Source organism: Acinonyx jubatus, chromosome A3 (genome assembly GCF_027475565.1).
Source record: "Acinonyx jubatus isolate Ajub_Pintada_27869175 chromosome A3, VMU_Ajub_asm_v1.0, whole genome shotgun sequence".
In the NCBI taxonomy this organism is placed as follows: domain Eukaryota; kingdom Metazoa; phylum Chordata; class Mammalia; order Carnivora; family Felidae; genus Acinonyx; species Acinonyx jubatus.
The window spans coordinates 94,014,838-94,028,996 of record NC_069388.1 but is presented as its reverse complement, the minus strand read 5'-3'; the positions used below and the strand labels follow the sequence as shown (position 1 = coordinate 94,028,996).

General features: G+C 38.2%; 1 protein-coding gene across 5 annotated transcripts in view; it reads right to left on the bottom strand.

Annotated features, from left to right (window-relative positions):
- CTNNA2 (catenin alpha 2) overlaps positions 1-14,159 on the bottom strand; it is a 1,092,768-nt gene that overhangs the window by 263,452 nt on the left and 815,157 nt on the right. For all 5 annotated transcript variants that reach the window (XM_027072095.2, XM_027072097.2, XM_027072096.2 and 2 more), the window contains one exon: positions 7,211-7,291. In XM_027072095.2, the coding sequence (XP_026927896.1) occupies positions 7,211-7,291 (81 nt within the window). The remainder of the gene's footprint in view (positions 1-7,210; positions 7,292-14,159) is intronic.

The window sequence follows — 14,159 nt, the reverse complement described above, 5'->3', positions numbered from 1 at the left end:
CATAAACAACTTAAATCTACTATAAAAAGTATCATAATAAGAGTATTTTAAAATGCTCCAGGAGCCTACTGGATAAACCCTGTTTATAGGAATTAGATAAGGTTGTGATGATAAGGTGACATTTAAGCTAAGCCTTGTAGGAAAAATTGTGAATTTTCCTGGAAGAAAAAAAAAATAGGGAGAGGGAGCATTCAGAAAAAAAAACGTGAATTTCCTTGGGGGGGGGGGGGAAAGAAGAGGAAGATAGGGCATTCCAGGCAGAAGCCAGTGTAAAAGCATGAGGATGTGTGAATGCTGACTTAAATTGCTGAAGCCAGAGTGAGCTGAAGCCAGGGAGGCTGGGGTAGGGGAGAGTGGTTGTGAATATCAGTGGATGTGACCACCATTTTTATAAAAATGAATTAAGCAGTGCCAATAGGAATGGATAGGAAGGAATGGACTGGACATTATGTAGGAGTTGGAATCCACTGGACTGAACGACTGATGAGGATTTAAGGAATGATAATGGGAGGAGCTGTACAGGGCTGTAATCCTCTTGGAAAGTTGATCACAGTGGGAAGCACACAATTGTGTAGGGTTGGGTTGGGGTGAGGATTTGGCTTTCAGGTATCCTGGAAACTTCATTCAGCCAAGAAGGACAAAGACTGGTCAAGGGCATATAAATTAAATAGATGGTCATTATAAGCACAACCTCTTCACAATTTTCTACCCACGCAAAGAGGACTGATGAATTCCCCCAGCCATCATTAGTGACATTCGTGGGAGCCAGGAAGGCACGATGTGATGAGATCCTGGGGCAAACGGGCTGCTACCAGGGCTAGTGGTGACAGCAGGAAAGGCAGAGGCTGTAGGAAGATGACTCACTTTCTAAATTTCATATGTATCCAGCCTCCTTGGGAAATGGGGAGATAAAGAAATATCAGCTGTCCTGATGGAAATTTCCCCTGGGAAAACTGATACCAGAAGCCATTTCAGGTAATAAAAAATAACCTCAGCAGGGAGGGGGGTCAAATGGAACAGATATGTTTGACCACAAACTGGCTACAATGTTAGAATTAGATAGATTCAAGTTCAGTTCAGTTAGAATCAAGGCGATTAGCTGCTATCATCAGCTCTAGAAACCCTTCAATTTCAGGCCATAGTGGCAAACTCTTGTGCAACACACTTTAAAATTATCTTCCTTTCAGTGACAGTTTTGGATAAGAAACCCCAGCCTAAACATATTCTCCAACAATGAATATGGGCCAACTTCATTTAATTGAGATGAGTGTTCTGAAATGAATGTTCTGGTAAGCTAAAATGACATTCTGACCAAAAAACAAACAAACAAACAAAAAACAAACGAAACAACAACAACAAAAAAAACCTTGCTGTTTAAATCATCATTATTGAAAATCGTCCAAATTTTCCTGCTGAGGAATTCCATCCTAAACAATTTGATAGAATTTTATTATAATCCTATAGTAGATTGTCCAGTGTCAGGATCAAGATTCTTTTTTTGTTTGTTTGTTTTGTTTTTCTGAAAGAGAGAGAGCAGGGGAGGGGCAGAGAGAAGGAGACAGAGAATCTGGAGCAGGCTCCACACTATTAGCACACAGCCCCACATGAACTGTGAGATCATGACCTGAGCTGAAATCAAGAGTAGATGCTCAACTGCCCTGGAGCCCCTCGGGTCAAGACTTTTAATGCCATTCTCGTTGCTTAGAAGAGAAGATGTCAGAGACTGGACCAAATGCAGATATTATCTTGAATGTGTTTTGGGACTCAATCATTGCTATTTATCCTTCCCTTTCCCACTTTTCCTTGAAGTCCAGGGCCTAGAGAAATTAGCAGAAGGGAACAAATCAGTAGCTGAGTTTCCACTTAATTGAGCATTTCCCTATTTAAACATAAGTTATAGATCCCTCCGCTCAGTATAGTGTGTTTTGTGATTATTCAATGTTGATCAAGCTACTGGATTCTTTCTATGATCTAGACTTGCTAGTGAGGGAGAGGTCAAGCTTGGTTGGTGTCCACATAAGGCTGTGTTAATGTGTGAATAATCAACTATATTCTGGCTTAGAGGAATAAATTAAATTGCTTTATGACTTGAACATTGTCTTCATGAAGGAAGAGCTTTCCCAGAGTAATATTTTAAGAAATGTTTCCAACTGATGAAATAATGTACTTTAAACTTTTCCTAATGAGTATTTTCCAGGAGATAAATAAGTATGTGGTGCTCTGACATTCAGGGCTATCATATAAGGATTTTCCCGTGATAGAGGTAGCTTGAATATATAACCCATCTTCAAGAAGTATGTCCAAAGGATGGCCTTTGATAGTGCTCTTGAGCCCTCTCCCACCTCTGTCCTCCTCCTTGCCATTTTGATTCTGATCTTTGGTGCTTCTGATGCAATTTGTGTTCAGCTGTCTCTGAGTTGTTTCTGTTACATATTCAAATCCCAATCTCTATATGATCATTTCCTGGTCTCCATATTTCTACAGCAGCAAGGCAATCTCACCTTGGGAACAAATTCTAGGGAATATTAGCTCTGACATAGCTCTGAAAGTGTGAAGAACACAAACTTCACCATTTGGAGGAAATCAATATTTTATTTTATTTTGTTATTTTATTTATTTATTTTTTATTTTTATTGTAGCCATATAGATAGCCTCCTGTCCTTATGAGGAAGAGCAGATTTAAGTCTTCAGATAAATGATTTTAAAATGTTTTCTTACAACGACTAAAAATAATTGGCCCCATCATGAGCAGATGTGAGAAAAAGAATTGAATGCTTTAAAATTCCTTTTTTCTGTAAATGTTTTGCAAAATCTATAATTCACACTTTGAGAAGCCAGCTACCTAAACATAATAGCACTTTTTTCAAAAGAGGACCCAATGAATCATAACAGCTGGAAACCTGAGCGACAATATCATGACACAACTAAGAACCATATTCTTGACATTCACCACAGATTGTTTTGTTCTGTCTGCAGTATGTACATGTAACCCATCCCAAACCCTGAAGCGGTAAAGGTGCTGTTGGAAACCACAAAGCACCTTTACATATTTATGTGAACCTTCTTTCCCAACTGTGACCCCCACAAGAGATTAGAATATGGGCAACCCAACTGCATATGCTGGTTCTATGGAGGGGCAGGAGGGGGATGGGTTATGAGCAAAGACCCTCCAGCCAGACTGCCTGCTAAAACCTCTACGTATCCAGACTCCACGTGGCCATGGGTGTACTACTTCACTTCATGTCCTCATTTGTAAAATGGGCATGATGAGGTTTCTTCTAGTTCATAGAGCTGGTATGAGGGTTAAATGTGGTCCATTTATGGAGAGAACTTAGAACAGTGCCTGGCACATTGTGTGAACTGAATACATGTTGGCTCTAAATTTTTATTTTGTAGGCAGTGAATGTAGAAGCAGTTGCTGATCATTGCCCACCTTTACTCATATTTCTTGTTTAAGTTCTCTCTGGAGACTGGGTCTTGACAGATACACCTTTAAACATACCACCAGTGACATTTTCTGCTTGTTTTTAAATCCTCTATTACATAATCTATTCTATTAAGTCTTCATCCCAATGTAAAAGCATTCTATACCTGATGTTTGTTGTTAGTTGAAAGTGTTTTGATTCTAACAGCAAAATTGATGCTTTTGTCAAATTGGCACCTCCTGAATCTCATTGCAGGAATTACTGTGATGGCTATTAAGGGTGAAGAGATAAGAATTAGGCCCTTGATTAGTTTTGGGAATGAGAGAGTTGCTAAGTTTAGCAACACCCTGACTTGTTATGATTATTATTTATTAGCTTCTCATCGGGAAGCATTTGGGTCCTGATTTGCCTATCAACTTGGAAAAAAAAAAGACTAATAACAGGACCAAAATAATAACCAGGATAGACCATCTTCCCTATAAGCTTGTAGAAAACTGAGAGACCCTGCCTAGAATAGTTCACAGGTGGCACATAGAAGGAGGACTTCAAGGAGCCCCTGGCAGACACAGACTGAGTCCTCTCTAAGGAATGGGGAGACCATGTGGGCTACTAGGTACCCAAGCAGAGAGTCAGCCAAAACTTTTTGTTTTTATAATGTTCTGATTCCAGAATCACAGCAGGGACAATAGCTCAGACATGGGCATACTGTGCCTGAAGCTCTAAAATTAAAACATAATGCTTGAAGCTGGCAGTTATATTCCCCTAAATCCATTTTTAATTCCAAACAAAGTACCCTTAAGAGGATTCTGCTCTAGCACTGCCCACTCTCATGGGTTTCATTGGCAAGATGGTTTTAGGCCAATCAATTTTAAATAACACCTTTGGGTTCCTGCAACCTTTTTCATAATTTATGACTCCACATTTCTTTGGGATATACTGCCTAAAGGAAGGGGATCCACTTACTTGAAAATCCTACTTAAGCAGAAATCCTTTTTATTCAATTATTCTTGATTTTTTTCAAGTATCTACAAGTTTAAGTCTACTTTTTTTTTTAATTAGGGAAGTTCAAAATAATGATCATGATCGACTTTATTTCTTTGTAATGTGGTGAGCAGAACTTTGTAAGACTCCAGGGTCACCAATCTTAGACCTATGAGGAAGAGACAGTAAACTGAAAGGGTGGAAACTTAATGAAAGTCACTCGAAATATTTTTCTTTGCTTTCAACTTGTTTTTCCCATTGTGATTTGATTGCCCTAATTATTATATAAAGGATTTCATGTGTACAAGGAAGTGGGCATGAATAATTGAGGGTTCCCATTTAAAATCTCTTCTAACAAGACTTGTCACTAATGGAAATAACAGAGAGTGTTTCAGCCACAGGGAGACATGCATTTGAACCACTAGCATTCACAGTCACACTAGCTAGGTGCTATCAGGCACTCAGATAAAACCTTGTTAATCCAATTAATTAGATATCCAAATCTAAGATAAAGGTCTACCTGAGACATGCTAATCAGAGTAGTTGCACGTTCCATTTGCATAAGTGCTAGGTGGCTTCTGCTTTTGTACCACTACAGGTGTACATGGAGAAACAGAAGAGATGGAAAGAAAGTCAAAAATATCCCAACATATGGATAGGGATAGAACTGACAGATGGGAACCACCTTAGATCTAGAAAGGCAAATTGGGAAAGGGAAAGATGTTTGAACCAAATTCAGGGGTTTGGTGTGAAACTATGCCATAACTTTTGGATCTTAATATCCTGAAACAATTTTCTTTACCCTTATTCATCTCAATCTTTGGAAAGGTGAACAGAAAAACAATTCTTTTGCACACAGAATGATTTCAAAGGATGACATACTCCTTCTACTGCCATCCTAAAAGAAGCTCTCCAAGAAACTTGTCACCAAAACATTTCAAGTTCTCCCATAAATTCCACCTTCAAATTTCACTACTACCCTCAGTTAAAACCAGTAAATCCTTTTCTGAGAATATTAACACCAGGGTAAAAATTGCTTTACCCACTCCTTCCTAATAAGACAAAAAAAGTTTCTGATAGGTCCATGAGCTCAGAGAGCTGAGGGTGCTCGCTCCTGAATGTAAAAGAATGGTCTCTACTAAAACCAAGAGATTGAGGAGGTGAGAAGACTCAGTTCATATATTTTGCCTGATTGACAATCAAAGGCAGGCCCTAGATGAGATATGCTCCTAATGCTTCAAAATCTGTTACTATCCAGCATTAGGACATCTGGCATAGGAAATAAATGCAGATTTCCTCTGGACTCATTCAATCTCATGCAGCTTATAGATAGCTTACAGATCTATTCTGACTCCCTACTTTTATATATAAGAAAAGACAACCAAGAGATGGCAAATCCATACTCACACAGCTAGTTCAGTGGCAGAGCTAGAAGTAAAACTCTGGGCTCTGGACACCTGATTCAGTGTTTTCCATTAACTCCAGTCCCAATTCCTACTACCCATATATATCATTTCATATCATATGGGGGATTTGTATGGAGAAATGGTCTAAGAGGGCAAAGAGACAAATCTGGCCAATATCCATTTGGTATAAGACATGTTTTATTCTCTCTCATTTTAAGGTAAAATAAGGAAATGCTTCCCCACAAGGACTTGTTAGTTGGACAGACTAGAGTCTTCATATTCGAGAACTAATTGTGATTTTTCTGGAGAACATTAGCTCAAGCATGTTTATCCCTACAGGTGATAACCTGAAGAGAGCGAAGAAGCTCCCCAATAGTAATTAGAAGGGGTTTCTTTCTCCCATTCAAACCACTTCCAACATGTTCCTTGGTCATTTTTGCTTAGGCACCTGGCTAATGTTTTCTGTACTTGACATAATAGCAGGGACTGCTGGGTGCAGCCAGGCTGGTCTAGCTGTTCCAGATGCAGAAAGTAAGAGTGTTGTTGCCTCAGGGAACTGGTTGGTTCTAGCTAAGGAACACAGTCAACACTAAATGAATGAGATGGATAGATGCAAAAGCTACCAGCAGGACACAGGATGCCTCTCAGGCAGAAATCAAATAGGGATTTCATTGTAACTTGATGGATGGTTTAAGTCTTCTAGAGAAAGAACACTACCAAAGAAAGTGGGGCTCACCATGGAAACAAAATAAGGGTTACAAGACCATAGGGTTACTAGTGTTGCTATAGCACTTACAAGATGAAATGGGGCCCTGACCAGAGATTTTTTTCACACCCAAAAATAGACCCATCAGACTAATGATACCATTAGCCATTCAAATCATCCAACTAGCTTTCCTTGCTTTGGTTCCCTGCTTCTGAACCACCTGATAAGCAAACATTCCCCTGGTGATTTGTGTCACCAAATGGAATACACAGGGTCAGAGATCTTAATTAGCCCATCAGATTAAGAGTTGTGTTTTTCATTAACCATTAGCATTCTGCTTTGGAGTTGTAATATCTAAGAACCAGCAGAAATGAGAACCTGGCTCTTTGCATATCTGGATCTGGAAAACTGAAAAACAGATGTAGAAGATAGTGAATTCATCAAGTCTCTACCTGGGAAGACTGTTTCTGGGCAGTGAGCATGCTGTCTCTTCAGAGGGTGTTTTCACACCTCCTGAGGCTGTCACATCTGTCCGCTCAGCAGACACTACCTTGTTCATGAAATGCTTTTGTGTATGTGTAGATGCTATAAAGAATAGCAACCTGAATGCCAGCAGAAAGCGCCCTGAAAAAGGACATTCTTGGAAACCACCACAAAGTACCATGCATTTAAAATAAGAACAAAAACAGTACCTGTCTCCTTAGGTCTCTTGTTTTCTTGGTCATCTTATCAATTGCAATGTTTAGAGGATCTCCTTTTTCTTTTCTTCCGGTCTATTAACAGAAGAGAAATAATCTCTGATTTAGAAAATTCAATGTTAGAGACGTGGAAAATGTTTTTTTAAAAAATTCGGAAACACACAGAAACACACTTGACGGGTAGAATACAAACAAACAAACAAATAAAAAGACAGAGAGATTCTTTTCAACACACAGCTAACATGATTTGTCTCTAAAATTGGTTTTCTCCAAAACAAAAATTTGAATTGTTGAAAAACAATATATTCTGAGGATGGTTTACACATGTCCATATTCAACTTCATGCAAGCATGTTTTCCTCCCTCTCCAGACATTTATGAATTAAGTAAACACAGCAAGGATGTTTGTTTTTGCCATCAAATACATTTTTTTTTTGCTTCTCTCTCACATAAGCACACTTCTGAATAGGAAATGATTGAGATGATAAAAACTAAATTCAGAAAGAAATTTAAAATAAATTACCAGAATTCAGAGTTTCTAACATACCAACATATATACCAATATACCAATATTTTCTACACCACATTGTAACTTTCGTATCAAAGTCAAAGAGACGTTCTACTAGAAAATAATAGTGTTTGTAATCTCTTTCTGTCATGCACTGGTATGTTAAATATGATAATAAGGAACCCACAGTTTGAAATCATAAGGAAAACATCTCTTATGACTCCAAGAGGCAGAGGTAAAAGCAAAACAAACAAATGAAAAATCCAAAACCTCTTCTTTTTCACTTGGAAGTTTGGAAGTTTCAGTAATAGTTTCTTTTTTTTTAATTTTCCTTTGTTTTATCTTTTTTTTTTTTTTATGGCTGTAGTAAAACAATTAAACCAATGAGAATTACCATTATCTTTTTAAAACCACAGCAGCAACAAAATTCCCATGAATGAAAAGCTCTACATAACTTTAAGGATGGCATTATGTACCCTTTAAGAGAAAATTGTTTTCAAAAGCTTTGTCAAGTCTATTACATTATCTAACCTTTAGCCAAATACCCTGAAAATTAATTATTAATTTGTTTACTTTTAAAGTTTATTTATTTTGAGAGGGAGGGTTTTGAATGGGGGTAAGGCAGAGAGAGAGAGAGAGAGAGAGAGAGAGAGAGAGAGAGAGAGAGAATCCAAAGCAAGCTCTGCACCTGTCAGTGCAGAGCCCAATATGGGGTTCAAACTCACAAATTGTGAGATCATGCCCTGAGCCGAAGTTGGACGCTCAACCGACTGAACCACCCATGCACCCCCTGCAAATTTATCTATTTATGGTCTTACTGGCGAGTCAGTTCTTGTTCCGTATTCAAGTCTCTGCAGAATCATATAGGTCTCTGTAGTAATTGGTAATACGATGTAATGATAACAAGATAGTGTTTTGAGGATCCAGAGAAATTACCATTCTAGAGATTCCTAGATATACTCTTCCAGCGACAAAATCCTGGATGCATAAAGCTGAAGCATACACATCAGATCTACTTAAAAGGAGAATTAAAGCAGCCATTTTTTTCTGCAACTTGCTTAATTTTTTTTTTTCTGAACAAATGTCTGATGTCTAAATCGATATGGCTTTTATTAAAAAGCCATCACCAGGACACATGTGTGTCTATTTTTAATCATCTAAAATCTTGCAAATCCCCATCTCTTTTCCATTCCATAAACTCATCATCTGACCCTTGCGTATGTATACACTGAAGTTTATAAGTAGAAAGCGCTTAAAATAAAGTGGTAACATTTTACAATGTTGAAATAGTAGCATACAAATAGCTCCAAGGAAAGGAAAAGTATTTGGAGAAGAACACTGTGCTGCTTTATCTGTGGAGGGACGCCGGTTACAGAGCAAGTGGGACTTTGGTGCCCTGTCTCCATATCCAGCTGAGCCACAGGTGTAGCACCCAGAGCTGCTTATTTTCTCTTTGGCTTTTGCTTTTTTCTTTTTTCGCCATTAAAATACGGGGCAGTTTTGAGACAGTCCAGACCATGACCATTCTGAAAACCACAGATTTCCTATGCCCTTTCCACCTATGAGAGTAATGAAAACTCACTTTGAGAAACTAACAGTTATGAGTTTGGTCTAAAATGTGGCTATGAGAGAAGGAGACTGGATCACTGAAACTTTCAATGTGAAAAAACAAAAAGATCAAAAGAGTATGGAGATAAAGACTGATTACTGAAAATAATACTAAGTGTCAGACACTGGTATCGTTTTATCCTGCCAGTGGCATTCCATTATCATCACTTTACAAAAGAAAAAATAAAACCAGAGCAGATGTGGGATTAGGGAGAGGGCAATAAGGCACTCCCCTCAGGTTAGGGGGCACCATAGAACTCAGTAATCAAGATATATGATATTTTAACTCAATATTTTCAAAAAATCAAATTAATGACAAAAAATCCATGTTGAACAAATATCAAAATTTTGAATAAAAGCAGGATCCAACAGGACCAGGTTTAGGTTAAGGTGAGTGAGGTAAGCCATGTAGGTCAGATATCATTTCTTAATTTTAAATTTAAGAATATTGGGGATGGGGATGAAGGAGTGCACTTGCCATGATGAGCACTGGGTAATGTATGGAGGTTTTGAATCACTATATTGTATATCTGAAACTAACATCACACTGTATGTTAACTAACTGAATTTAAATAAAAACCTTTTAAAAAAGGCAGGGTTGGGGCACCTGAGTGGCGCAGTCGGTTGACCGTCCGACTTCAGCCAGGTCACGATCTCGCGGTCCGTGAGTTCGAGCCCCGCGTCAGGCTCTGGGCTGATGGCTCAGAGCCTGGGGCCTGTTTCCGATTCTGTGTCTCCCTCTCTCTCTGCCCCTCCCCCGTTCATGCTCTGTCTCTCTCTGTCCCAAAAATAAATAAACGTTGAAAAAAAAATTAAAAAAAAAAGGCAGGAAATGTATTTATACTAAAACCAGAATAAATCATTGTTTACCTAAAGTTCAAATTTAACTGAGTATCTTATATTATTATGTGCTAGACCAGGCAACCTTACCCGCAGGAGTAATAGTGATGTTCAAGATTGTAACTAGGGTTGTTACAGATACATATAGAAAGGCTCCAGTGCCTTATTCTGTGAAAAGAAGGGCAACATGGGATTCTGTGTCCCATTTGGCATCAATAACCTGTAACCGCAAAGCATATTTCATTACATGTGAAGCATCATTTTGGTCACAGTAAGAGACTCACAAAAAGTGGTGTCTATGATCCTCATGCTCAAGGAGCTCCTAATTCTGGAGAGTAAAGCAGAACATGAAATTAAGAATACTGACAACTATGCAGAAACTAAAACTCTAACAGGCTAAATTAACTGCTCAAAAGAGGAAGATGTTGCATTTGAGAAAGTCAAGAAATCTCACAGAGGAGTGGGGAGATTTAGCTACACTTCAAGACCTGGGTAAGATCTGAATAGGAAAGAGGGTGGTACTTGAAGGGAGGACAGGGTAGCAAAAATAGAGGCATCCAGTCAAGAAACATCAATGTGGGTTCTAGGAGGACAGTGAGTAGAATTGGCCAGTATTTTCTCCATGATGTGAAGTAATAGGTTTGATGAGTTGCAGAGACAGACAGGATATTTTTATAAGAGCTGCTTTACAGTGTGATTACTGCCAACCATATTTTGATCTGCAAAGTCAAAGGATCTCTGGTGACATTAGCATTCTATGTCACTGTGTTGTCAGGATTCTGTGTAATATTTGCAATCCTTTGTTTCTCCAACTTCAAATCTTTGGCTGAAGACAATTAAATAAAATACAGATGACTTGGGTGCCATATTTGTTCTATTTAAAAACGCTGGGAAATGGCAAAACAAGGCCTAGAACTTTGGAAATTTTGGCCACTGGCTTAAGATGTTAATTCATTGGCCCTTTGTTGGCTATAGTTTCTTTTTTTTTTCCTTTTTTTAAATATAATTTATTGTCAAATTTGTTTCCATACAACATCCAGTGCTCATCCCAACAAGTGCCCTCCTCCATGGCTCTAATTTCTTTAAATAAGGTATGTGTGCAGGAATAATGGTAACGGATCTTAATGCTCAGATTAACATAGCAAATGGGGACTAGCAAACCATCACTCCATGCCTCTATTAGGTTGGCATGTGGAAATACTTTTAAATTATCGACTTAAATTGGACAGGAAGCCAATCACCAAGAGAGACAAAAAGAAAAAAAGAAAAAAAAAAAGTCTTGCCTCCTAGTGGCAGCCATCTATTATTAGGCTCTGTGATCTTAGACTAACAATTTGCCCATTTTTTACGTCTGAGTTTTCCCATGAACACAATGGATAGTGTAATATATGTCCTGTCTTTTCACCAGGTTAGCAGGACAATCAATCATGATGTCAATGTGCTGGAAACAATAATAGGCATTAACAGTATTCAGGGTAATTAGGAAAGTATTTTTGCTGTGGAAAAAAATGAGAAAATTGATTTGGAAACTATGTAGAAACTATTTTTGGGTTACCTGGATTTCTGCTTTCTCCACTCAGGCAGATAACGTATGAATGAAAACTTTGCCAAAAAGGAGGATTCCTAACGGAAAAACTATTTCTCTTTAAGGAAGAAATATTTGGGACACTTCATTTTAAATAGATAACTAATGTGAAATATTTCTAAGAGGTGAAATATGAGGCAGAAACTCCAGATAAATGTATTTTCCATGACAGGTTATTGAAAATATTTGTTAAATATCGAAGGATTTGATCATCTTAAACAAATTCTAGTTCCCAGGGAATCAACTAGGAGCCTCACCCAGCTCTTTTTCCCTCACCTTCCAAGCTTATAAGCTAAAAATGGTTTAAGAAACTGAAGTGAAAGGAGACCTATATCCTCATTGTGACATCATCACCAAATAATAAAACAAAAGTTCATTGTCTTAAGTCACTCATTCAATTACTCCCTGACTTTGCTAAAGAGACAGAAACAAAAACCAGTTGTAAGGACTCTGTGCCAATGGCCATCTAAGTGATCTGGCAACTTCTCTAGACCTTCAACCTATCATTTGTCCAACAAAGGGGCCAGAGACAAGTTACAGAACCAGGAAATATGAGAGTCTGAAAAACCATCAAGGGGGCACCTTGGTGGCTCAGTCGGTTAAGCGTCTGACTTCTGCTCAGGTCATGATTTTGCAGTCCTTGAGTTCAGAGCCTGGAGCCTGCTTTGGATTCTGTCTCCCTCTCTCTCTCTGCCCACCTCCCCACTCATGCTCTGTCCCTCCGTGTCTCTTAAAAATGAATAAATGCTAAAAAATTGCTATTAATAAAAAAAAGTCAAGAATATATCCCTCATTACACAGAAGCTCTTAGGGCACTGCAGAAGAGGCTGGGTGGTGGCAGTCAGTTGGGGCTTTCTCATCTCTGAAATGTGGATAATGTTTCCTCTGTGAGAATGCTGTGAACGTTAAGAGAAATAGGATCTGTAAGAGTTAACAGAGTCCCTAACCCAGACTAGGTAACTCAGTCCGTGTTGGTTTCCTCTCCTTCCCCACCCTGTGGCTCCCCTCATATGTGAGAAAAGCGTCCAGAGAGATGAACTGATTCTGATCACCTAGCTAGTTAGTGTCTGACCAGAACCTCCGTCTTCCCATTCCAAGGATATTCCATTTTATGTCTAAACTATCTTCCATTTCTAAAATTCGAGGATTCTGTCATTTTCTAGAATTTCATTTGTTTCCATTCTAAGGTTACCAAAAAAAAAAATTTAAATAAAAATTCTCAGTTTGAGTTAAACTTCCTTTGTCATATTTTGTCCACGGATCTTATGTGCCTTTCTCAGAGCCACTCCCCACTTGCCTCCTTTGTCTTCACCTGCAGAGAGTGGATCTACAATAGAGAGGGCCATTTAATAAATACTGTTATTTAAAAAAGAAGAAGAAGAAGAGGAGGAGAAGGAGAAGGAAGAGGAGAAGGAAGAGGAGAAGGAGGAAGACAGGCACCAGTATTCTCTCACATTGCTCCAGGCACTTTCCTAGTTGCCATCTGTTGTGCTAGGGAGGTGCATGATTATTAAACTTTATTTGTTTTAGTCTTTGGGCTCTCTTTTACAAAACACATTTGGAGTCAATCCATGGCTTGAACTGACGGGAGGAAAAGGAAATGAATTTCCTCATTTGGATTTTTATAGGGGATCCTTTATTCTCCCTTCTCTGGCTCTAAACTCAAGTCCTGTTTGCCAAAGTATCAGATGCTGTCAAGGAGACGTTCATAGTTCCATTTAATCCTACACAGAAAGATTAATAGAAATTTTGACTTTCACAATTAGTCTTCAGGAAAAACTCAGTATTTTAGTTCAGTAACTTGCTTATATTATCCTTTGCTTCTTTGGGAAATAAAAGTCCCTCTACTTTAGATAAGGGTTTTCTTTTTTCTTCTCTTTTTTACTATATTAATATCCATCACCATTTCTGAAATAATGAAGATGTGTGCCATATACTTATATGATATGCTGAATATTATACAAGTGATACTAACTCCCTAATTTATAAACAAAAAAATTAATTTTTTAAATTTCCAAAATGGAATATTTATTTAAAGGCCATTCCTCATCCTACCCTAAACACATAATTCAATACAAATGGTCCCTCATGGAGGGACCTGAGAATATAAATCTATCATCTCAGTGCTTCCCTCAGATCCATGGTTTCTTGTGAGTTTCAGGGCATGATATTAATGTTGGAAATGGTGTGAGAAGCAGATGTTGATCACTCTTTTCCTTTTTCTCAAAGGTACCTGCCAACTTGATTGAATGTATGAGAAATCTTCAAAATATCAGATAGATGTGACTCTAATATATTAAATGTGTGGGGAGATAATCAAATGCCTAGTCTTCAAATTGTTGTTATTTGAAAGAAGTGGGAGTCAAGATCATCACAATGGCAGAAAGCGGTAATGGGCCACTC